General features: G+C 31.0%; 1 protein-coding gene across 2 annotated transcripts; it reads left to right on the top strand.

The window, feature by feature from the left end:
• Positions 1 to 535: 535 nt before the first annotated feature.
• Positions 536 to 24,869, top strand: LOC129002859 (zwei Ig domain protein zig-8-like). 2 transcript variants are annotated; one of them, XM_054430956.1, is made up of 8 exons: positions 536 to 727; positions 15,231 to 15,449; positions 18,182 to 18,342; positions 19,887 to 19,957; positions 20,532 to 20,671; positions 21,885 to 22,012; positions 22,582 to 22,750; positions 23,429 to 24,869. In XM_054430956.1, the coding sequence occupies exons 2-8, from the start codon at positions 15,365 to 15,367 to the stop codon at positions 23,527 to 23,529; spliced, it is 855 nt and encodes a 284-aa protein (XP_054286931.1). In that variant the 5' UTR covers positions 536 to 727; positions 15,231 to 15,364; the 3' UTR covers positions 23,530 to 24,869. The 2 variants fall into 2 exon arrangements, with proteins under 2 accessions (XP_054286931.1, XP_054286932.1); XM_054430957.1 differs by lacking the exon at positions 536 to 727 and adding an exon at positions 5,955 to 5,984.
• Positions 24,870 to 26,740: the final 1,871 nt, after the last annotated feature.

Here is a 26,740-nt window from a genome sequence, read left to right as displayed (position 1 = left end):
TATTGCAATTTGTTTCAAATCAAAATCCAAATATATTTCCAGTAGGGGAATAAAATAATTTTCTTGTTATAGGTATAATATTGTAATTACTTGTACATTTAATTTCCATTTGCAACATCCCCAATCATATAGTTACTTCGTTCCGTATTGTATTCGCAAGCTTTTACAATAGTTGCCCTTAACTACAATTTAATAATTAAAATTCAGTCTAAAATCCTTATTGTTATAAATTAAAAATCAAATAAAACTTATATACTTTTAAAAAAACGTAAAGCAACACCTTTAAACCAATGAATAAGTCCAGCAACAAATTAAACTAACTCGCATCACTCAATTGACAGTCGATTAAACAAAGCAAGCAATATCACAAAACAAACATCAAACATCATCATTTAATTTTTCAATTTCATTTATGCCAATTCAGTATACCTGGATCGGATAATAGAATGGATTGATTTTACCGGGAGTTTCCCCAAGTCGCCACCGCAGCGCTGTCGTAGGGGCGGCGCTATGACAGTCAGTGTTTAAAAGCCGCAGTTCGCGAACGGTTGTGTTTGGCGGGTCCTGCTTACCGCAAACTTTAGTGTACTTGACCCACCCCAAAGGATAATTATCAATCAACTAATGGATACAAGAAGTTGTCTCTGAATTGTGTGCACCAAGTTGTCAGTGACCAATTACTCTAACACTTCATGTGGAAGTTGGAATGGATTATTAGGTGGTGAAGGTAAGGACCGGATTTGAGTATCAAAGTTTATAGGATGATGAAGAATATTTTAAATATACAAATAAGGTTAATTGTGTAAAATTTTAACCTTATTTATTTAACTTTACTATATGTTGATGATAGTCCAAGTCTTAAAATGTTAAAGCCTGAATGTCAACTGTTTTTGTAAACTTCAGAAAAAGAAAATCATCAGTGTTAAATTGTGGCTGTTTCCATACAGCATAATTGTGTCCAAGTTGATCTTAAATTTTTAAAGTCCACAACATAAAGTAAAACGTAAAGTTATGTAAATGGAAATATAAAGTGTACATAAATTAAATGTGAGGTATATGCCTACATTTAAAAATGAATATCTGTCCAACCTATTTCTAATCACCTGATTTCTTGTATTTGAATATTAATTGCCATACGTTACTTTCGGTTGAAGGATAAAAATTGTGTTTCTTTGAATACATTTCTTCCAAATATATTTTATTACTTGAAGTGGATATAATTTCACTACTCAAAACATACTGAATTGCCTATAAACTCCTTCTCTTTTCAGTAAAAAAGTAGGTAGGTAAAGTAGGTTTCAAAGCAAACTTTATATTAAAGTTAGGTAAAAAAATATATAGGGAGCGAAAAACTGGTTAAGTGTTTTTACACTTTACCACTAACAATGAGTGATTTATGGAACAACCGCAAAGTGATCATTATCTCGCTTGCAAGTTTGAAGAGTTCCCGTGAAATCGAGGCTTTTAACGTTGCCAAAGAGGTTATTTGAAATTCATAAGTGAATTTGTTACCTAAATGTCATAGAAATCCTTATAGTTTATTTGTTACAAGTAAATTTGAATCAATTCACAATTCAGTTATATAAATGATGGTGTTTCTACTATTTTGGAGGTGAGTGTATGCCCATTCCCAAGCACTATTTTCTAACAAATTCACTTTTAATTTGAAAATCAAGAATAATACTTACAAAAAAGGTTTATCAAGGCAACCGGTTATTTGAAGTCTCATAACGTTGTCGCACCACGAAGGTAATCAAAAAGTGTTCAAAACACATAAAGAAAACATGGAAATTGACACAAAAAGATGTATAAAACATCTTACGAAAGTTCTAGACCTACACCTTTAACTCCAAGTGCCCCGTGATTATTTTTTGAATGGCCAAGCAGTGTTTTTAGTACACATCTGTGTCTGTGTTCGTGTCTTTTATGTGTTTTGAAGATTCTATGTTGAAAACCTCACGTCTAGGGCTCGAAAATGACACCATAAAAGTGCCGAATCCATTTAACATTTAGGCGACCAAAGACTGCACTGGAAACCACGTATAACCTCTTTGTAAAGTATATCAAGTATAAATTTGGCATATCTTTAATTTTTATCATGTATTTACTGTATAGTAAACACCCTTTTCCCCGAGAGTAGCATTAGCATCTATCAAACCCGCATAGCATACTGAGCAATCAACAACAAGGGAATCAAGAAATATAATTTTTATTTGGAATTAAATTACACAATCAAATAGTTTGTTATTAACAATACGTTTCTAGATTTTCAACTACTCATTTCGTAATCCTTTTGATATCAAGTCTAGATAAATACAAGGTTAATGACACCTCGCTATAGAATAAAACATACTTTAACTTAATTTAAATAATTTCAGTGATATAAACAGTCAATCTCATTAAATTTATAGCTTCAAAATACAAAGGGGGTGACGGTAAAACAGATAAAATTTATCAGAAGGTAAACTTTATCACTAAGTTCACTACTTACCAACCCAGGTAGGTTTTTACTTTAAGGTTTTTTTAGGGGATCCTATGCGCTTTGTAATATTTTTCAACAGATAGATACTTTACTCTCGAAATGAATTCGTGGAATCTTTACGGCTGATCGTAAAACTAGTTTCATAAACATTGTATTCTACGGTTACTTTAAGCTATATTTATTATGTTTACGGATTAAAACTAGATAGAGCTCAACTGATCTGGAGTTTAGACTTAACAGTTATGTTCTAAAAAAAATCTATATTGATAAAATCAAATGATTACCTATCCAACCACAGTTGTTGGTGTGACGACTGGTTTAGTTTCTTAGAACATCGAAAGGTCATTTTATATGCAATATCTAATCAATGTATTGATACGTGCATCCGCTTGTAAGCTGTGACTTGGCCAATTGTAAATTACTGAACTACTCAATGAATCTTGAATACAATGTATTAATTAATACATTGATGATGTGGTTGCATACAAAATGATCTGACAAAGTTCTTAGGAACGAAACTATAGCCGCCGTACCAAAAATTGTGGTTGGATGAGGTAATGATATATTCCAAGCAAGGGTCACAATGAATAATAAAAATTTTTAGCAAATTTGTAACTCAAAGATTTGTATCAAACTAAAATGTAGATTTGCCATTATTAAAAGAAACCTGGTCAACATGTATCACTAAATTTGTTTAGTAGACGCCCATCGATAGGTCAACTTTAAGAATTTGATCAAGAAAATCCAGCGACATTTGAAAGTGTGATGAACGTGGAAAAAGTTAAATCCGTCTTGGCTTACCAGGATTCATAGTATGTCGAAAGCATATGAATGAAACGCTTCAGGTTGAAGCCTCAATTTAACTTTTCCAATTCTGGTAACGGAATACTCAGTTACACAAGTTCTACTCAAGTCAATATGTGTTGGCTCTTGATATAACTGTTTGCTCGTGTTTGATAGTGGCTTTCCTAGAAAAGGGGAAGGGGTGGAAATGTATTAGTATTTCTATTTGCTCAACGTTCGTAGAGGAGTTTGATCATGGTAGGTCAAATAGTAGGTATACAGCCATGCTATTCAAATTGAATCATTCTTATTATTATGGGAGAACCATTTTAATTATTATTCATACTGACACGACGATTAACTTGGTTTATAAAATAAATGATCAAAAATTATATTTAAGTAGGGTGTGTATTCGATTAGTGCAAAACCTTCACAAAATCGAGATAGCAGTGGATTGAATATTATATAGCATCCTTTATATACAATTATCCCTTGATAACAAGACTCTCGTAGGGATTATAAAACGTATTGTCGAGGTTTACTTCATATCGAGGTTTGCAATAACATGTGATTAGGGGTAAAAAAAATTCCAGGGGATTCAAAAATGTCACTTTGCATCGAGGGTTATTATGTTGATGTTCCACTTTATCTACGATGATTTATCATTATCCAAAGAAAATACTTTAATACTTAAATACCTTTCAATGAAATGGCGACCGTACAAAGTAGGCATTTTATAGCTATATTAGAAGATATTTGGTATGATTACTGTTATGCATACCTAGTATTAATCATTATAAAAGCATTTACCGAAGTGATTTTCCACTTGTCAGTTTTTAAAAACCTATTAAAATAGTTTAAGACTATATACATAGTACTAATACCTAAACTTGTATTTCTAGTACATTTCAAAACAAGATTCAAAACGGTATAACATTTTCTCAACATTTACTCTGATAGTATCAAGAACCTTACACTGAGATTATCCTCCCCTCCCTAAGTCTTAAGCAACTACTCTAAGCTCGATATGATACAGTCTTTTTGAAATGTTTTAACACCCAGAATAATCTCCAACACTTCATAAATATATACTAGTTGGCAGCAATGTTTTAGCATAAAACGCTTACAATGTTGCATTTCAACAATGTTTCCCCAAAGCTGCTTGTAAAGTTTGCGTGATTTAACGGACTCAGTAGAGTCACGAGTGTTTTATCGATTTCACATTTTAAGATTATGTTTTGAAGAAACACTGAAAAGGAAAAGTACATTTTATTAGACGTTACAGCGTGACATGGATACATAATTTCTTTTCAACGTATTATGCTTTTCAGTACGTTAACTTGTTAACTATGGTATATATAAGCAAATCTTTAAAGTACAGTCATTGAATCTAAATATAAGCAAAATCATTGTATTTAACTTTATGGAAAAAAAGCTATTACACTTCATTTCACCATTTTCGTTATTTATTTTCTTTCAATTGACCTAAGATCTTAATGGTCTCTCCTTGGTTTATTAAATTGTTTCTTGGCATCACACAGTCCATATGTATAAGCTATATGTTACCTTAAATGCTTTACATTTAAAAAAACTTCCATAGCTAAATTCAGCTTTAATTTCACTTAAAACCAATCCCTTAAAATAAAAAACATTCTCAAAATATGTTTCTACATAACTTAAGTTTTGTGTGTTAAAGTTTTGAATTTGGAGACATTGAAGTTGCTTTTGCATGCAAAGGGTTAGGAGGCATTTTATTTAACAGGACATCATTTAAGTGGGAAATTACAGTCTTGACCACCACCACTGGTGTTTGACTCACACTGAATTTACAAAAATACGCTACTCGAATGTTAAACGTAAACTAACCAATTTGAAGATAGTTGAACAAGTGTGATGAGGTTCAAAATACTGCAGGGGGTTGCTTCTGAAACCTCTAGGTTTTTCTTAACCATAATTAACTCTTGATTCCCACTACATGTTCTCGGTATGTTATAATGTTGAGGTTGATTATGTATGTATTATGTGTCATTTTAAATCATTGTTAAACCAACAGTCAACTCATCTTCTGCCGACTACACCACGCGACCGTATCAATATTATAATTTAGAATTTTTTTTTATGTGTTCCTGTTATGTGTATTAACTACTCTTCTCAATCCTAGTGATAAAGAGGATTTTTCTAACTTGTTGACAGCTTGTTAATGAACCATTAAGTTCAAAACCTTGATCGCTGACTTGTACCCGGATCATCTTCAGGTTAACCTATTAGTTGTAAAAAATATGATCCAGAGATTAAGCATGTTTTTATTAAATATCGTACAGTATTTCAGCTAATTTTTATATCGTGTACATTAGCACAATTTGTATATAGATTTTAAAACTCTTCTATTCTGTATAAACATGTTTAATGCTAATTTCACGGAACCCCTGATTTGAGAACAGTACAATTTACCGAAACACGGACATTTAATACAACAATTAAACATGCAAAATGTACATACACCCTTAGCAAAAGAATCAATTCACTCCAGAATTTTCCAAGAATACATCATTAATGTACTAAATCATGTCTCTTCACAGAAACCGATGTCAAAGTTCGCCAACAGCTGGCTCAGTTCAGTGACAAAACACATTGTCTGCACAATCTGGCTGAGATGATTTACAGAATCAACTTTGTGTGTATTGTTGGTCGGACACAATAGACTAGGAGTCGACAAAGCGTAAGTTGCTGAAACAACGTGTCCACAGTAACATTGGAACTATGGAGTGAAAATACACGTAGTTGTAGTGTCATTTTGTTTTTATACCGGTCTTAGGCTATGTAATAAATAGGAGAAAATTTAAACAAGAACAGTTTTTTTGTAATCAGTGATACAAAATTTCTAGATTAGGTTTGAGGGAAGTCAGATAAATATAGATTTATAGTTAGTCACTTGAAAACGGGGGCAGTTTCCTTACCTCGCAGAATTTAGTAAGTAAAAACACTTAGCGTGGGAAAATTCCATAAAAATGAAAAGAAAATACAAGTTCAAATTATCAGTCTGCAACGGGAGTCAGACATACATTGGTCGGTGGACGTTTGATATGCTAAATCATTCAACCAATATTGAATAATTGAGTAAACCAAACATTACTGACTGAATGCAAATAGAGTCCAAGTCCCTCTCATGTCATAAAGGGTAGATTTTTATTTTATATACACATACAAATCTATGTTTCACATGGTAATTTATGGTCTAGTTAATTATTTTGGCTGCGTTATGGTGAATTAAAGACTCCTTAAGCCCTGAGTTCGTATTCCATAAATCACAAATGGTCCTTACCAAAGTGGTAAATGTATGGCACAGTATTATAAATCCCACATTTTACAGTGACTACACCTATCTAGGAAATAATAAAATACATTTATCTATTTCGCGAGGACCAATTCGTATTGAAAACTCAAAGAAAAATACGTATTTTCAAATTAACACTGAGCCCTAAAATCGCAGTTAAATTTTTCACGATTACATGAGGTAATGGTGGTATATATTAAAAAAGATAATCCTTTCCCCCAAAATAGTCTTCGTGATCTTTTGTAGTTTAAAAGAGCATTTTACATATCACAGGGTTCAGACCATTTACAAGTGTCTCTCTATTAAGAAAATAACCTTTTCTTAACAAAAAATTTACTGAAACTTTAATTTTGTTAATCATTTATTTTTTTACACCAAGTAGGGCCTTAATCAAAGCAACATTTGTCAATAAACCTGTAAATCACAATCGACATTTAAGTATATTAAAGCATATTTTCAAGGATAACATTTATTTCTCAATAAAACCCTACTAACAAAATTAACACTGTAATATAATTTCCTTTAAAAAAATGAAAAATACGTAAAATATTTATATTTAAATCACTAATGATGAAGTATGAACAAAAGCATACAAAAAATATAACGAGATTATGATTGTGATGGATGAAATAAATTAAGCTTTTGTAAATAATGTTCTGTCCAAATAAAATCCGTTGTTCAGTTAATTGTGACAGATACAAGCCCAGTGATTTCATTAACAATATTCGATCACGCGTCGCTATGAATTTCCAACAACTAATTTTTACATACGTCAATCAGTTTATTCATCATTGCATTGTATATTGTTGTACGTCGTTGGTTTTTTATTCATGTCAATTAAACCATCTATGTTGATTAAATAATATACTTCTCTTCAGAAAATGCATCAAAGCAAAAATTAGCTTTTTATACTGTAATCAAATATTTAGTTGTCTGTGTTGAGGCCTTATCTTTAGATATTTAAAATCTTATTCACGACTAATTACGCCTTTATATTTTTTACACCGGGTATAATGTTGACAATTACGCGTTACGCGTTTCTTACCAGAAGTACCTACTGTCGTTTAGTACTAGAAGTGTATAAAGTATATAAAAATCTATAAAAACTAGTTATTTAGGCTGAAAAATACGTGAGAATGGTCGACTATTTACGTAAATGCTTCTCGTCTTCCAATCTATTTTCATACACGGCCGATTACAAATGGTTTTTTCTTTTAGTTCGGTAAACGTTAAATTTGTACTATTATACGCGTTCGAAGGCCTACATGTCTTAGAAAAGAGAACATGGGCATGTGTTTTAAGTGAAGATAAAGTTTAGTGTATATAAAAAACTACTTAACTAAAAATCTTATGATAAAAAAATTAAGAATACGTTAATTTGATAAAATAAATAGATTTTTTAATCAACACTTTTTGGAGTCATCGTTATGTTATATGATTGTTAACCGATTGTCTGAAAAATTAAAAGATGTTATAATAAGCTACTTAATTTTCAATACAGTTTGTATCATATCATTTTCAACACAGCATTTAGGTATAAATATTTGAGAATCTCTGTTCAGAAATTTGCGGATGCAGCAGACGATATAGCCTTCCTGCCAGCTTACGAATAAAACCGATAAGTAGCTTATTTTAATAGGCATATAAATTTAGAGGCGTATAGCACAGCATGTGATTTAAGCTAAATTACTACGCAGCCTTCCAAATATATACTCGTTCATATAAATAATATGTAATGTAAAAAAGGAAATCGATTTTTTAAGATTTAATAAAATTGTTTTGCCATATATTTCTCTAACAACAAATATTTTAGATGTTTTACTTAATAAGGATGAGCTTAAGAATCCTTATTATGAAATTAAGAATATGTAGTGTAATTCCTTTCTAATAATAGTTATTGGTTATTTTTGTTTTTGACGTTTTATTATGTCAAAATATCGATTAAATAATTGCCTAATATTCAATAATGACTGTTACCGTTACTTAGGTCATTTAGTAATTACTTTCAATAGAATGGTAAACAAATAAACAAACTCGTTTAAAAATATATTATTCCTAGTTGTTTTTTTATGTATATTCAGTGAAGTTTTGATTCGTAAGAATATTAGTCGAATAGCAAACACAGCTTCCCAATGGCTATATAAATTAATTCAAAACAAGATTCTGCTTAGAAAATAAGTTAGTTACCTTATTGTATTGCACACACTAAGTGACGAAATACCGGTGTTTCACAACAAAAACCTACTTTTTATAAGACAATAAACATACTGATAATTTTTCTTGAGTACTCGATTTGAAATGATATAAAGATTTCCCAGCAAAAGATACAAGATCAAAATTGAATCAATACATGCAATAATCATGCAATAATCATGTTAAACAGAGGGCACCTTAAATGCAACCAAATTAGAGTTTAGTGATTATAAATTGTTAACAAATGTAAAATATTACACTTACTATTTTACTACACATGTTTACTATTTTACTATTTTACTATTACTATTTTAAACATTTACTATTTTAAAACACTATTTTAAAACACATGTTTTAACTGATAAATTCTTATAGGATGTCTAAGCTAGTATCTACAGTAAATTATTAAGCTCTTACTATATTCCAGGCCTAAGATAGTTATGCCAAAACGGATACAAATGGTTGTATGTAGGATAATGCACATAATAGGATTAAATCCTTAAGGTTTTGGGAGCAACCTAATAGGATCTTAGACTAGAAGAGGAAATCATGAATAATAATGACCAAGCGTTGGCCCCAAATGGTTTGTAAACATTAAAAACTATTTTGAAAATTTTCCTAGGAAATTAAAAAATGTTCTTGTCAAGAAATAATAAATATTACACTAATTGACTTTGTTTTCTCGTCCATCACGATTTGTAAAACTATTTTGTATATTATTTATAATTTCCAAATCTAATAATGTAATCATTAAAGGTGACTAAAAATTGTAGGACTCTAATGCCCGAATTGATTTTAATGAAATTTGGCATTAAAGTGCTTGAATACAATATCTTTGCCCTGGTTGTACTGTAATACTAATTCATACCGACCCAACATCCTCTTACGGTCGCCATATTGGTGACGTCATTAGGCCCGACATTGGGGTCTGGGTTGTTTTGTTTTTCCATTATTGGTCTTATATAAGCACCCCAAGTGGCTTGTTCTCCTCCGGAACTGAAATATGTTTATACTACACACTTCCCTACTAAATGGTGATTAGTAACTCATAGGATATAATTTGTATTGTGTAAATTAAAGCAAGTGGCATTTATTTTAGGGGTTTTAGTGAGGGTATGGACCTACCCCTGGTCTTGTTACTATGTAACTTTGACCTGTTGAAAGGCATCATTAATTGCTAGCCCAAAGAAAAATGGCATCTGAGTTTTTAACAATTTCGCTTGGAATTTAACCAGCGACCCTTATGATTTAAATGCGAGCACTACTTAGCTGCCATATAATGATTATAAAATGGGTTCTCGATTCTGATTTCATACGCTTATATATGACTTAGGTTTTAAGAGAATGACATTCTTTGGATCTGTATAATAGATGTATCCATAGTAAGAATACCTTTTATAAAGACAACAACTATTTGATAACATTCAGTTTTAATTTAATATGTTTAACAAATTGTAATGTATCTTTCTACTTAATTATTTTACATTACGAATAAAAATTAACTATATTAATCCTTTTACAAAATTGTAAAACAACGGAAATAAGCAACTAGAGTTTTGTGTGCAATGAACCCATAAAAATAAACATGCTAAGATAAATTATTTTGGATTTTAACTTTTGGTTCAAATGATTCAGTCGTGTTCTTTGATGCTGCAAACTCACGTATAACCCAGTGAAGTGGTAAATATGAGGTTCACAAACACAACAACGCTTCCCTACCATCTCCCTAGCGGCTTCATAGTTAATATATCTTTTATCGTACTCCACTGAACAAGTTTATGATGTTTTTCTAGCTTTATATTGAGAACACGCTATTAAACACCGTTGAAACCCTTTGAAAATAAAAAGACTTTAAAACTCTTTGTTATTTTCTTGCAAAAAGAACGTATTCTATTCTAATTTATATGGGTCATTTATTTAAATAAACGATAATTATATAGGTAAATATGTACAAAAATATATTCATAGGCAGTATTAAAGAAATTATTTTTTAATCATATTACAAAAGTATTAAAGGCTATACTAAATATTGAAAACAGTTTTGAAATATATAAAATCATATATAACTAAAAGAAAATATGACTCTCTTTATGAAAATATGATTCACTTTGTTTGCAGTTGGTTTTGCTTTTCAATATGTAAGGTGTGTTTGAGAATCTACAAGAAACGTTTGGGCTATTTGATTATTGCTGATTGTGTGTTTTATATTAATACAAAACCTAAGTAGGCCGTTGGTAAAATATAATTTGTTATATCAATTAAAATAATTAACATGTTTCTTTGAGGTTTTCTCGAGTTTGAGAAAAAAATCTATATAATATGTAAAAAAAAAATTAAGATTAAAGCGATATTTTCATAGATTTGTTTCAAATCTGATCGAATAGCTTAATTTTAAATTTAACATAAATTGTAAATATTTTTGAATGATTATTTAAAGTTATATGAATTATTTAAATGACAAACTGATTAAAAAATCATTGAAATTTTGACCAAAATTGTCCTAAATTTTTAATAAGAAAGACATATCGAGCCAAACTTGTACATCGGAGAATTTCTTTATTATTTAATTTTTTTTTCATTGTTTTACAGCTAAAATACATTTTTTATCTAATGCATTACAATATTCTCATCTCGAGCTTTCAGGAAAAGAGGGTTAACGTAAATACTGTGCTTTTACTTGTATATATAAATACCTACCTAAAACTACAAAATAACGCAGCAAATAATTTTCCCGAGTTCGAAGTTTGCAGTAACAAATCGTTTGTTCTGATGGTCAAGCAACAAACCATAGTGTTCATGATTGTTCGATATTAGCTTTGCCGTTAACTTTATGTCACCACCTGCAAAGCCCTGTTGTTTGTAATATTCTACTGTCGTTCCCAGCAATAATAAATGGTGTTGAATTTAGTATAGTTTTAATATTCAATAACATCTTTGAAATTGTGTTACAATTTTCCCAATTTTTATTTCACAAAATTGTACTTTTCTGTTTGTAGTGATAATAAGGTACTCGTACTGTATGGACTTTTTTAAACAATAGTTATTACTTTACAAAATATAGGAGTGTAGTCTACTGCAAGCTCGATGGTGGAGCGAGCTGTTCTAGTGGTAGATTGATGGAATTAGGTTCCTAAAGTCCCGGGTTCAAATCCTGCCAAATAACCAATGGAATTTATTGAAGGGATAGTGCCACAACCCCTAGGGTATAAGCAAAATTGATTTACTTTTAATTTTTTTTACTCATGCATACAAATATTCTCTTGCAAGATTTTGACACATTTTAATTTATTTTAACGTATTTTTTTGTACCAATACACGTATTAATACATATATTTCAGTGATGCCTCAATAATGTAATATTATGGTCAATAAAGTATCAACCTAATTTCAAATTAAGTTGGTGTATCATACGTTTAATTGTAATATTGAAAAATAGGTTTTTTGTAACCAAAACATAAATAGCTTTAGGGCGAATAGTTTATATTATTTTAAATAGTAGTTACCATCACTAGGAGCGAAAGAGACAATTTTGGATTGGCAATCGTGTTTTACAAGCGAGGCTCTGTCGAGTTTGGAAATACGATTAAGTACCAACAATACACTTTCAATTTGTGTAATGAGCACCTATTTTCATCATACTGTGGAAATAGCCATATAATTGTTCAACAATAGACCACATAATATGAAATTAAACAAGGATGTCATCAGTGTTTACATTTCTGTTTTGTATAAACATTACTTTAAATATCGTGTGATCGGTAGCATTTTCATAATGCACTGCTAAATCAGGTTAGCGCAGAAAACGATGAAGTTGCGGACGATTTAAAGAACTAAAAACGGATGCTTTCCTGATACTATGATGAAAAGTAATTTGTAAACTCGTTTAAGGAAACCCGAACTGTGCGAGTTTTCCGATAGGTAAAGCCAACAAGAGTTATATCAAGAGTGCAAATACCAGCTGGAGAAGTAACTTGCCCATGTTGCCGTGGATTTCGTCTTATTCGGATTGGAAAAGTTAAATTGAGGATCCGACCGGAATGTTTTCATACGTTTGCTTTTGACAGTTTGATTATTCAAACATGCTGTTTGCTGTTAGTTCTTTACCCTTGCAAACTTTTTTCGTTTATGCATTTTCTAAAATTTAACGTGTATATAATGTTTTGGCTCGAATCGTAGTTCAACCATAGTGTTGGTTATTAAGCGGTTCAAGCATTTGTGTGATAAATAGCTTATAGGTAAACGTAAACGTAAAATTATTAAATGTCAAAGAAAACTTCAAACTGGGTTCCAAATCTGGGTTTTGATGATTAAATCAATAAGTTACTGTTTTGAGGAGTTGTTGAATGCTTTAATTGATGCCTTAAAGGTCTACAATGACGGTCTAACATCTTATGTGCTAGTTTAAATGGTTTAAAATATTGTTTGGTTTTAATAATATATGTGATTAAATATACCGTGAAAAAAGGCTGTTTATATATCTTTATCTATCATCGTACGATTTAAAGAGAAGAAAAACAATTCTCATAGGATGAAATTATTATAATTCGCCTGCGGGCACTCAATAATATAACGAAAATACCCCATATAATATTTTGACCTAGACCCATTTTGCAGACCTATATTAATAAAACGCCCCGCAAGTAGACTTTGGGCCAGCACAGCCCCTTTCATGTAAGCCATATAATATAAATGAAGCTTGAAAGACCGTCGCCACAAAGAACTATTCTTTTGTTGGATAAAGGACACTCATAATACTTTAAATGTTGTTCTTTGTTGCTGTGTGACTGAGATTCAGCTCTGTCAGAATTATACATACTGAATGCAATGCTGTCAAGCAAAAACTTTATCTAAGAATGTAGAATGGATCAGAATATTTCATGAAGTGTTTCTATAGTTAGGCCTACCTACGTAAATTTTATATGATTAGTTTTTATTATTACGTTTAGTCAAACAGGATTCAAGCCAGATAAATAAAGATTAGCTTAAGTTTACGGCATCAGGTGAAATTAACAGTTTATTCATCAATAACTTTATTTGTGATACCTGAGACTAAAATATTTAATTGGAAAATTACGAAAACTCAACTAAGGTTATTGATAATATGGATTGTTCACTAGACGAATAAATTTCCTATCGAACCACAGGGAAACAGATGGGACCAACTTAAACATTAATTGTTTTAGGACGTATTTAATAAACTAAATATTCAGGTCACTTCCGTGTTATTAGAAAACAAATTATACTTGTTCAACCTTACTTATCCAAATATTTAATTCCCTTTTATTTCAGTTATCTTTAACCCTAGAATTGGTATGCATCAAGCTATAAACCAGTCAACTAAATAAATTAGTTTCAGAATCCCAGATTTGTAAAACAGTAACTGTACAAACAATATTTTTATTGTTACATTCATAGTACTACCGTTTGGCCTTTTATTATTGTGGAAAATAATCATGCCAAAACAATCAACATTAAAATGTTGTTTAACAGAGTATTTAAATACCCCGATTATGTTCAAGCTTAATTAAGTTTTAAGAACAGTCAAAAGACACTTTTAATGATACAATTTGGAATATTTGTGCTCTAGTCACTCTGAAATATGATATTTATATAAGTATTTTATAAAGAATAATTAAATATACGCCGAATAAATAAATGAATCATTGTTAGTTTTATAAAGGCTTTAAAACAATTAATTATAAACGATTTTATTGAACAGGTGTATTGTGTTATAGTTGGAATTCAATTTTTAACGAAGGTTTTAAAAGTGATTGTCTTCTATTCAAGCTAATTAAAAAAGTCCTAAAATAATGCCATATTTCAAATGCTATCATGAATAATGCAAGCATTTTTCTGAAAATTGGACTCATGTATATTTGCCAAACTACAAAATAATTTAGATATAGAAAAAGGATGATTAATAATAATAATTATATTAATAAAAAAAAACATGTAAGGAAACTTTTTTCATCTTATTCATCTAATTTTTATTACTAACACCGTTTTAAACACCTGAAATCTCTTTAGATTATTTCTGAAAAATCCCTTTCATAAAATGACAATAGTCTTCTGCAGAGAGCTATAACGTTATTTCCCCCATCAAAGCTTAGCTCAAATGTCGCCTTAATATAACACATTTGTTAACTTCACAACAATGGAATATAACACTAATGGCTTCCATTGTAATGTTTCGTTTAATGCTTGCTTCTGATGGGCCTTGGCTTTTGTACTGTGAGCAAATATTTCCCTCGTGGGTTTAAGAAATATAATGTTTTCCTGGATGTTTTCCAAGTTCCTCGCTATAGTCTGATGTTGATGTGAAGTTGATTGAGAATCTAAGGAAATTTAAAATCAGATTTTGACCTTTATGTACTTTTTACGAAATTGTTTTTTAATTAGTGTGGTTAGTTGATGACTAAAAGAACTGTCTGTTTTCAGGATAAGGAAGATGAAGAGACTACTAATATACGATGTAATGCGGACAAATTTGCATTCAAACTGAAATATCAATTTGGTAATGATGTAGTGGAAAGAATATGACTCATATCAAGAATGGTCAATATTAATAATTTATGGCCAAACATATCAAACGGATCTCCATGATAGAAGAAGAGCTTATGGCGTGGGCTCTTCTGCTGCTTTTCTTCGTACACCAAGGTAATTATGAAAATATATTTAATTTTTTTTTACATCTTTCTCATATACAGAGTGTTTGAAAATGTTGGGAACATAATGTATCTAGTGTTTCCTCGGGTCAACATAAGAAAAATATGTTATTTAAACAAATCCCCTGTTTTGTTTCGTTTAGCCCCCCCCCCCCCCGTTGTATGTAGTTTTTTTACTTTATTCGTAGGTCCTCAACGGTTTGAGCTACTTCGTTGAGAATCTACAAAATGGCCATCTTATTAGACGCTGCGTTCTATTATACATTTGTGGAAATTTTGATTAAAAATTAAACAGGAAAATATTTTTGAAATTTTTGTTATTTGAAATAATTCTTGCTAAATCCCTCGATCATCGTTACTATTATAAGATGAATCATAAAATAAATTTACAAATTTTAAATTTCTTTATAATATATTTTATTAAGCATAGTTGGGACTAACAATAACACTGTTAGATTAATTTCTTTCTTGGTACACCTACATTTCCCCAACAACGCCTACAATGTAAAAAAAAACTAAAAAAATCTCATACTTACATTCAGACGGATTCTGAACGAAACAAGATAGAAAATATTATGTTTGGATATTTCTTTTGGTTATTTGACCTACCCAAACATGCAGGTCCTAGCAATATTAGGATTACTATGTAAATTATGTCCCCACCATTTTTGAACACACTATAAACAATTTAACACAATAATTTATTATATTTAATGAGACAAAACCTTATTCATATTTGTAATGGAGGTAATGTCACCATTTGCCAACTCTGTAGAGATAAGCACCATGGAGTCGGACATGGAGTTATAGGCTGAATTAGTCTCAGCAAACTGTCTCCGATTAATACAGTCTCTAACCAACTTGAATTTATATCTCGTACCTGAATTGGCAATTCAGTAGTATTAAGGATCTTAACTTAAGATAATGTAACGACTTTTTATCAAAGATCCTTCTTCGCAACTCTGTTTCCAAAATGTTATTAGGATTAATATTAACATTAAGATACATTGGTAAATAATGTTAAAAAACTATGTGCAATTATTGTAAGGATTGTTAGTGTCAATAGTTTATATTTCAAACTATAAAGGTAGGTATTTAGCTAAACCTAAAAATGGTTCCAAGAACACATAAAGAGAACATAAAGAATTATAGTTTTTTTCCAAAATCGTTTCGTTGATATCCACAATTTTGTAATTTGTATGTACACAATTTTATCTTTGGATTATTCTAACCATAATTCCTGAAATGTTATTTGTATGTTGAATTAGAAGATATTTATAATCTATTAGATAACTAGCTTAGTTCAATTCAACATTTTTGAATAACAGCAAGTATAGATTACAAAATTAAAACTAGTTGTTAATTAAACGAATTGTTGAATTATGAAAATACTGCTGGTTGACCTTAGTTTAGGATTTTTGATTTTCTATCAGATGCAATCAAGATGAAAAAGGATGACAAATAGCTGAAACGATTTTTAGTTTAACGATCATGTAAAGTAAGTAGCAACCTTACTAACTTAGCCTTACCTTTTTTTACATCTAAGACTCCTGATGTTTCAGCAATTTTGTATTTTATATAATCTAAATGGTTGATGTCAAGTAGTATAATATATTTTAGCCTTTGTAACACTGGCAACACATTTCCCTACTTAATTTGATGTTAAATAATGACCTCCCATCCCAATGCTAAATCTGAGCTGGAGAGCTAAACTACTCAATATAGCCTTGTCAGTGTTCTTGGAAGTGAAAGCTAAGGGCTAATCTCCGGTCACGTGATTCATCATCAAGAACCACATATGTGTGTATGCAAACACATGTGCCATATCCAACAGCCAAAGCAATTAAGCAGCTCATATCAACCTCAATATCGGATCAGTAATCAGGAAACCATCCTTGGAGGCATCGCTAGAAATAGGGTTACTAACACTTAATTAACACTTAACACTTAATCATCATTAAATAAATTAAGAGTGGAGAAATTTTCGAAACATGATTTTAAAGAAACCTCCACTAAGCTGGAGAGTGCCAGAAGCCACGAAATAAGAATCTTCTTCTGACAGTTTCACGCATGTGTCATACCCAATTAGATTCTAATCAGTACATATTATAATGCAGAAATAATTCGCACAAGGACAGAGTATTTTGAAATAAAGATGAACAAGGGTAGTAACAATAACGAGTCTCTACGTTAACTTTCCGTTGAGAACAATACAGTTTATTTAAAACTCAAAGTCTCTTGCATCATTTAGTGACGTTTAAAGGTGTAAGATCTCCCTAAGGCACCTACTTTAAAATACGTTGATCATTTCCTTGATGAATAAATACTTTTTTTTAAAAGGGACAATCTTGTATCCAAGCATAAGCAGGATGTATTCATATTGTGCCTCCAGGATTGATTAAATAAATAAATAAGGTTACTGAAATTTCGACAATCTACCCTATTGATCCTAGTTGATTACTAGTTTCGGGGTGTCAACGCCAATTTCAAATCCTTATTTAACTTCTTGAACATGAAACATGAATTCGTTTGACGAGAATAAATCCAAATAAGGATTTGAAAATGGGGTTCAAAACCCCAAAACTAGTAATAATAGGATTGATTGACGACAGGCTAATAACCTTATTTATGCATAAGCAGATGGTTACCCAAAATTCATACTTTTCCAGAAACCAATGATTTCCATACAAAAGGTGACAAAATAATGATTTTTCTCATTTTCAGGGGCAGATGGGTCTCGTAGATTCAGAACAGACTTCCTACAAGACCTTCCCACCCCTGGAACAGGTCCATCCTTTGATACTTCCATCCCTAGCAACCTAACAGGTCTGGTGGGGAAAACCGCTTATCTCAACTGTCGAGTGAGGAATCTAGGCAACAGAACGGTACGTAGTACGTAAAATGCTCTTACTGTAGTGTGGAAATGGTATAATACGTGTAAGTTTAACAGGGGCGGTGACGATCAGTGTTTAAATTGCAGGAATATAAAACTGGAGATCTTATTGGAGTAATTAACTCTTTAACATTTTTGGCACCACAAACAGAGGGAGCAATTTGGCACTCAACAACTTGTACAAAGTTTTACTGGGTCTTCTACTACTACTCTCCTTGTGGACCTTTCATTTTATTAAAAAAAAGGTAATTGTATTAATTAACAGCTTTCAAAATAAAATTAATAATATAAGTAAGAGCAAAGTCAAGAATGAAGTTACAGCTGAAAATATAAGAGTATATAAATAATATTTATTCCACATTGATTGATTTTTTTACGATTATACTGTAAACGCAAACTCTACTAAACAATTGAACATAAAACGTATTCGGTAGAGATAGTTTTGTACTAGATATATCCGGTATCATAGTAAATTGGCTATCCCGGGTCATAATCCTAGTCTCCGGTTGGGCCTGGTTACTTTTTTCAATATTGAAATCGATTACAAGCAAAACAATTTCATATTTATTAAACGCCTTGTAATATTTTACGTCATAGGTATTTTAAATCAAATAGAGTTAGGTGTAGTACATAGTACAATTCTACTTTCGTAAATTAGTACTAAAACGTTCAAAAGCTGATAAAAAAATAAATGCTAGAATTCAAAACTAATCCGTCACAACGAAAAAACCTTGTTTCTCTTCATGATTCCACCATAAAAATAAAAAAAATTCTCCAATGTAAGCAATAAAGTTAAGTGGCAACAGTGTGACGAGAGGCAGCCAAACATGCAATAAACCCTTGCTAACCTCTTATAATCTCTTTGTAATGGACTAAAAATCCACCCTTGCGTATTTTGTGTTTTAGGTTTGAAACACTTTGACGAGAAGTTTACAAACACCTCACTTTATTTTAATTCTTTATTTATACTAATCCACTTTAATTACATTTTTCAACTATAAACGCCTTTTTTAACTGCAAAATGATCAAGCCATGAAGTGCTTAGTATAATTCATTTTGTGATAGTTTAATCTTCCAAATATAAGAAAACGAAACAAGTTATTTACTTTTTTAATTTATTGTGTGTTACGCTAAACAAGTTTTGTGAGTTTTTTATCGGACGATAATATTGCAATACTGTCTTTGAGTGATATCAGAGAGGTAAATTAACTAGCAGTTGACCGCGTATTTCGCTTTCGATTGCTCTTGAAGACTTGCGTAGGATAAAGTAATTATGTATTTCGTTATTTGAGCTATTTTTAACATCATGTGTAGGAAGGTAAATACCGGTTGAAATATTACCTTTACCCCAAAATCCTACGCACTTGACTGCTTGGAAAAAATATTTAATCTACTGAAAATTGGAGTACATATTCAATGGATATAAAATATATCAACGTAAATATGATTGCACTAAAAGCCATGTTAGTTGGACTTAAAATAAAAACTATTGTAGTTATTTCAAATGTTATGCTACCAACCTTTTCCCGTTGGCAGGTATCATGGGTTCGACACAGGGATATTCATCTACTGACGGTTGGTAGATACACCTACACTAGTGATCAAAGGTATTTAGAAATATTTCAAGTATTTTTTGTTTGTATTATTTAAGAATAAAAACGTATAGTTTAATTTTCATGGATATGACTATATACTTTACAGTTCATCATGTAAAACATAATGCGTAGAAGGTCTACGACCCATACTGTTGTTCTATCAAATGATAACAAAACAATTATTAAAATAAGAAAAGACTATAAAATAATAAAAAAGATAGTTATACTTACGTCAATTTTATACAGTATAACCGTCTATTTATGTTATCATATAGCTGGTTATGATATTCTGGATATTGCTATAATCCATTATCCATGTACAGTAATTTGCCAATTAGGTAATTTAAGTGTTAGTCTATTTTTTATTTGTTTTAAACTAGCCTTAATAAGCCATCAGCACAGACGACTCCATCAAGGTATTTACATTTAATTGAGTATAAGATATAAATGGTACAAATGCAGTCGTCAAACTTTTTCTAACATGGACAAGCTATGCTTACATCAGAGTGCAAGCTTATTTCATCATGTTTGAGTTTACATTTTAATAAGTAAGCATGAACTATAGGGGTATTGTTGTTTCATGTAGGTTTGAGGCAGTCCATTCCCCACACACGGAAGATTGGACGCTAAGGATAAGATATCCTCAGAAGAAGGACACGGGTATATACGAGTGTCAGATCAGTACTACTCCTCCTATAGGACATCCAGTCTACCTAAATGTTGTTGGTAAGTGTCCTTTCTTTCTTGTTAATGGTATTTTCTGTGCCATTACTATCGTTACAATTTCCGTTGTCTTCTGTAGTCTAGGAAATATGCTCAACTTGATCAATTATTCTGGAAAACGATAAAGTCAAGTCAGACATTTTCAACATAAATATAAATTACATAAGGAAATATCTTGCTAAATACTTATCCCTTTCCGACCTCCAGCATAGGTGGCATTTTTTTTAAGTTGAGCTTGCCAATCTTGTTTAACCTTAAAAGAGTACTTGAAAAGAATGAACTGATGAAGAGAATGAAGAATGAACTGATGAGAATGAAGAATGAACTGATGAAGATTATGGAGAATAAACTGATGAAGAGAATTAAGAATGAACTGATGAAGAGAAGGAAGAATGAACTGATGAGAATGAATAATGAACTGTTGAGAATAAAGAATGAACTGATGAGAATGAAGAATGAACTGATGAAGAGAAGGAAGAATGAACTGATGAAGAGAATGGAGAATAAACTAATGAAGAGAATGAAGAATGAACTGATGAGAATGAAGAATGAACTGTTGAAAATAAAGAATGAACTGATGAGAATGAAGAATGAACTGATGAAGGGAACGAAGAATGAACTGATGAAGAGAACGAAGAATGAACTTATGAAGAGAACGAAGAATGAACTGATGAATAGAAGAAAGAATGAACTGATGAATGAACTGACCAAAGACGCAAACATAAAGCAACGCTGTCGTAGTTCCAATGTTCATTAAACTAAAATCTAAGCCTCCGATTCACCATGACTTAATATCTTAAATGAGCTTTCATGAAATGGCCACGAATTAATTTCAGGTTTGGGAACATAAAAACCCACCATGATGGGGATTTTTTTTATCACGTCACCTGCGAGGACAAACACATCTCACTTGTTATTGTAGTCATGATCTACATCTAAATCAACTTGCTTCGGATATTCTTTCCAATTGGACTAGAACCTATATAGTTTTTTACGTAAGGACCTACAAACAATTACAGTAAGAAACCACATACATTACATGGGAACTTAATTTAATTGCGAAAAAGTTTTGTAGTGTTCTTAAAATAATGCCAAAGGCAGGTCAAAATAAATTTGGGCTTTTGTTGATTGTGTCAGAATAACATGTCATGTCAAGGTGTGAATAAATGTTATTCATTTGAACAATTTGATTGTCAAATGCTTCTTTTTTATCCAGAACCTATCACCAACATTCTGGGAGGGCCAGAACTTTTCATCAACAAAGGCAGCACCATCAACCTGACCTGCCTTGTGGAGTTTGCTCCTGAACCACCTCCCATCATGCTGTGGAGCCATAACCGTGAGGTAAACAATGATAATACTTACAAAAACTAACATGCTATGTATTGAAGTATATTCTTTGTACTTTTGGTAACATGAACTGTTTTAAGTTAAGATTTTCAGAGTGAGTAAGTCATTGACGAACAGTTTGCCTGGTACTAAATAAAGGTCAGCAATTTCACATAGGCTACCATTGGTTGTTTAAACTGTTTTTTATCACTCTGTAAATGAAAACATACTTAAGAAAAAAATTAATTGATGATGTCCCCATTGTTTCATATTTTTCAGCCTTTGGAATACATTTATTTTTACAACTTAGGCTTCTTTCTACTATTGGACGATAAATAAGTGAACTTTCTTAAAAGAGTATTAATATTTTTAAATAATACAAACAAATTACACCAAAAATGATTAAAAAACCTCCCTAATACATAAGATTAGATTCTTGTGGTGGTACATAGAAAAACATCATACTTTAAGATAAATAACTGTACACTTCCAAAACGAAGGTTAGTCTATAACCTACTTTACCAACAATAAATATAAGTTTTAATATGAATTATATTTTTCTTCGAATTGTTTACATTTTTCAGCCAATAAACTTTGACTCGCCACGTGGAGGGGTGAGTCTCGTCACAGAGAAGGGGGTGGTCACCAACAGCAGATTGTTGATACAGAACGCTGTACACACAGACAACGGAGTGTACACATGCGACCCGTCCAACGCCAACTCGGCTAGCATACGGGTGCACATACTCAACGGTACGAGATATCACTTAGATATGAGTGGAGATATTTAGAAATTGGAATACACCTTACATAAGGGCATATTTACTAAACGGTAATATCCATCACTTAAATAAATGACGATATGACTTAGATTCGTACTTTTTCACCTGAGGACGGGATCAGGTCCCTCCCAGAAGAAGTTGGATATATCCTTCAGAGAGATGTTAACCCATACACGTATATTTTTATAGTTAACAAGGTACTGCAATACTGCTGTACTGTCAATGATCTTTTCTTAGTCTAGCGACCAAGGTTTTGGACCTAAAGGTTTTTTTCCCAGCTGTCTATTAAGTATTGAAAAATCCCGGAGGTAGTAAAGAGTTTATCAAATATAATTAACATATACACGAACACAACAGCATTTAACACACATATGGCCAAATCTAATACTGAAAAGCGGTTGAGTGTCAAGAGCATATTTGAACATAATTTTTAACTATACTACGTGGTAAATTGGGTGCTATTTTCCTTTGTTGGCATAATTTGTATTTACCAATAACTTATAAGTTGTGCTACTCGATATCTGCATAGTTCTAAAACAAAACTATCTTAATTGTACATGTTTTGCATGATTCAAACTACTCTTACTTGGTTACTCTATGCTTACAATATGTTTAAAAATTAAGCTTAACATTGCTGCTTTGCCCTCAGGAGAGCACCCAGCAGCCATGTACCATGGAGCCTCTAGTCCACTAAGACCTCCCTTACTCTACGCCCTCGTCTGCACTCTCCTACTGCAGATGGTTATATAGCAGAAGTTGTGCCGGGTAACCTGAACCTCGGCACTTTGTGACTGACAGACGTTCTAGATTTTACATTTCAAAATTCGTAACCGGACCTAACCCGCTTTCAAAAATATCGCCGTCAATGACTGACGATTAAATAAGTTTTTGAAACCCACGTAAACGTGACTAGTGTGAAATGGGAAGGTTTTGAAGTGCTTTCAAGAGTGTACAGCTTTCGAAGACACAAATAAAGTAATAGATTCTGCAAAGGTGGAGGAAATGTAATATTTTCCAGGAACATTTGAAGTGTTGTTAAGTTTGTAAACGCTGTGAAGTGTGCAAAGTGAAGTGGTATGAACAGGTTTCTGACCAAGCTGCAATAAATGCTCAAGCAAACGAAGAATCCCTAATATTTGTACTTGTTATTGATGAAAGACTGAAAAGGATGATACTTAAACTGAAAGTTACCGTTAATAGATGTGCAATTTATCGTTTAACGAATAAAAGTATTTGAAATAAAACGATATGTTTATATATTTGTAAGTATCGCTATGCTAAAGTGATTTGTTAAGTTGTTTTCATGAAGTTACCTAGGTAAATAAAGCTATAAAATAGCATAACTTCAACGAATTAAGAATAATTTAACCACAACAATTTTATCGGGATCACTTTTGTTCAAACAGATTAGTTTTTTGAAAAACAGTTTAACGCCTTTATGCTATACATTTAATATTTGCTAGTTTATTCATTTACTGTTCGCAAATATTCTTTGGATTAATTTGGAAAACAATTATGCAATTTTTAACGAATCGAAATTTCGATAAAATAATTAAAAAATTATTTCTATTCAATTGAACGTGAAAAGCAAATTCCACGGATATATTTCAATTAGACGAGGTGTGTTAATTGAATATGATGCTATTTGGTTAAGTGGATAATGGACCAATTTGATCATATTAAAATATATTACGCCCTTATTAATGGGTTTAAATACAGGCATACCTGAACCATCATATCTATAGACTGTATTAACACGTTTTATAACGGTGGTTTTGACTCTGAAATTTTCAATTGTTTTTGCATATGGCTGTAATAACATAATTTGTAACTTTTGTGTTATGTCTTCAATTTTTACATATCTGTCGATGGGTTTTAACCTAAACAATGTATTATATACTGAGAATTGAAAACTATCAATAAATACAACATGTTTGCATTAAAACTATTTAGTTTACAACTATGAAAATAAATAACAATTTATAAATGTACTTCATGATAAGAATTAAATAACCATTTGATTACTTTTATTAATGGCCTTTATATTAAACTAAATTTTAAATACAAATAAATGGTCCAAATTGTTGAAATAATTATATGTAACATATTGTTAGTTCATATTTTTTTAAATACTTTATGACCTAATGTTAACATTAAAAGAAAGTTTCAGCATCAATTACTAAAAATTTTAAAGATTTAATATGTATAACCTTCTTATAAAACAATATTACAAAAAAAATTAAATCTGTTTACGCTCTTCCAAGAGGTAACAGTCTAACGTTCAAAAAAGCCTATTGGTGATTTTCGGGATTTTAACCCGGAACCTTGAGGACCAATGTCTTGCTCTACTAGATAAACAGGCTCGGTTCTGACTATTACAAAAAATTATAAGCCGTCAATGTGATAAATCACTGACATATGAACGTAAAACATCAATAAACAATATTATTATTATTTCCTTTTATCTTAAAAGCTATTTTGTAATTCATAAAATGTAATAATTTTCATACTTAAGTTCATGAAGAGACACGAATTAACTTATGGCTTCTTGAAAAAAAAAATGGTTTAAATAATATTATTGAAAAGACATATTTTAATTGAGTTACATTTTGTTACATGGTACAGTAATATAAAAAACTAATAAGGGATTGAATTATTGTTAAAAATCTTATTATTACCGGACGGTAACTGACCACTTAGTGCTGCATGAATGTACATACGACATTGTAAATCCATATGTGTTAATCAAATAATTTGTTATAATAGTTAAGGAAGTAAATAATAGGGTGCTTGCATATTTTTTGGTAAAGAAGAGATGGTCTTTATATTGCAATTGTATTGAGCTAAAATTTAAATAAATCTTATATTTAAATTTGGACATTTTTATTATTCGTTCCGAATTTTCCTGTATACGTTGGAAATAACATTATGAATATTCAATACTCCAGGTTGTATATTTTAACCTATGAATTTGAACATATGACTTAAATTAGAAAAAAATATTGCTTAATAACAATAGTTCAAGTAGCTATATTATTTTTCTATAAGTGAGTCAAAGTTTATGAAGTGGTGATGTTATTTGGAAAAATCTAAAGAACAATACATGCCTTGTACTTGGTATAGTTTTTTATATAATATCCAATGTAATATTTTTTGTTTAGCAATGTAATAATTGTTCAACTATGCCCCTTTAAAAAGATAAACCTAAAGCTCCTTAGAACTTTAGGTCATTGAAGTGTTGTGTCTCTATGCAATATCTATACCAGCTAATTATCAACGATGCCTACTTGCTGAAAAACAATCATTAACTGTGCCGTTCATAGTTCGAAGCTCTATTTCAAAATTGTATAAAAAGGTCTATAATTTCAAATTTTAATTAAAATACAAGTTAAACCAACGTCAGTAATTTTCTAGTTATCCGAGTGGTTGAAAGGTTCACCTTAAATCCGAAGGTCACTATTCGATTCAGAACGAGATAGTTTCTAGAATCAGATATCCTTTTTGTCATTTTGCTACAAGTTATTGATTCAAAAAGAAAACAGTATTGAGGATCGTGTTCTGTTATACTACTAAAATGTGCCATCTAACAATATATTAAGTTCACATAAGGCAATAAAAATATGAGCAGATAGGTATGCATTTCTATAGTGATTAATGTGAAATAAAAACTTATATTTACGAAACCAACTAAACTCCTTTGAAAATAGATTGAATTGAACATGTTCACGGTGTTTGCACAATTATATGTTCAGCTGCAGAAGCGTTCGCCACGAAATGTAGGACAACATAGGAGCTTTGTAGAGAGAAAACCAATTACACGTGGGACTAATCTTCATAGGTTCCAAAGTTGAATGTCAAAACCTTCTTCAATAAGCATGTCTTTTGTATACGTAAATTTATGAGAATTAGTCATTGAGAATTTACTATTCAATTTAATATGTTTTTTTCATTTAATATATCT

The sequence above is a fragment of the Macrosteles quadrilineatus genome, unplaced genomic scaffold (assembly GCF_028750875.1).
Source record: "Macrosteles quadrilineatus isolate MER2022 unplaced genomic scaffold, UCM_ALF_1.0 Scaffold_9__3_contigs__length_116548681, whole genome shotgun sequence".
Taxonomy (NCBI): domain Eukaryota; kingdom Metazoa; phylum Arthropoda; class Insecta; order Hemiptera; family Cicadellidae; genus Macrosteles; species Macrosteles quadrilineatus.
The sequence above is the reverse complement of the archived record's forward strand: the minus strand, read 5'-3'. Positions and strand labels throughout refer to the sequence as shown.

What these genes read in the sequence shown, in the direction of transcription:
- LOC129002859 (XM_054430956.1), top strand. Translation starts at nt 15,365, where the DNA reads ATGGCCAAACATATCAAACGGATCTCCATGATAGAAGAAGAGCTTATG. An exon ending in GCTTTTCTTCGTACACCAAG is followed by an intron (nt 15,450 to 18,181) that starts GTAATTATGAAA and finishes TCTCATTTTCAG; the next exon opens with GGGCAGATGGGTCTCGTAGA. An exon ending in AGTCTACCTAAATGTTGTTG is followed by an intron (nt 20,672 to 21,884) that starts GTAAGTGTCCTT and finishes TTTTTTATCCAG; the next exon opens with AACCTATCACCAACATTCTG.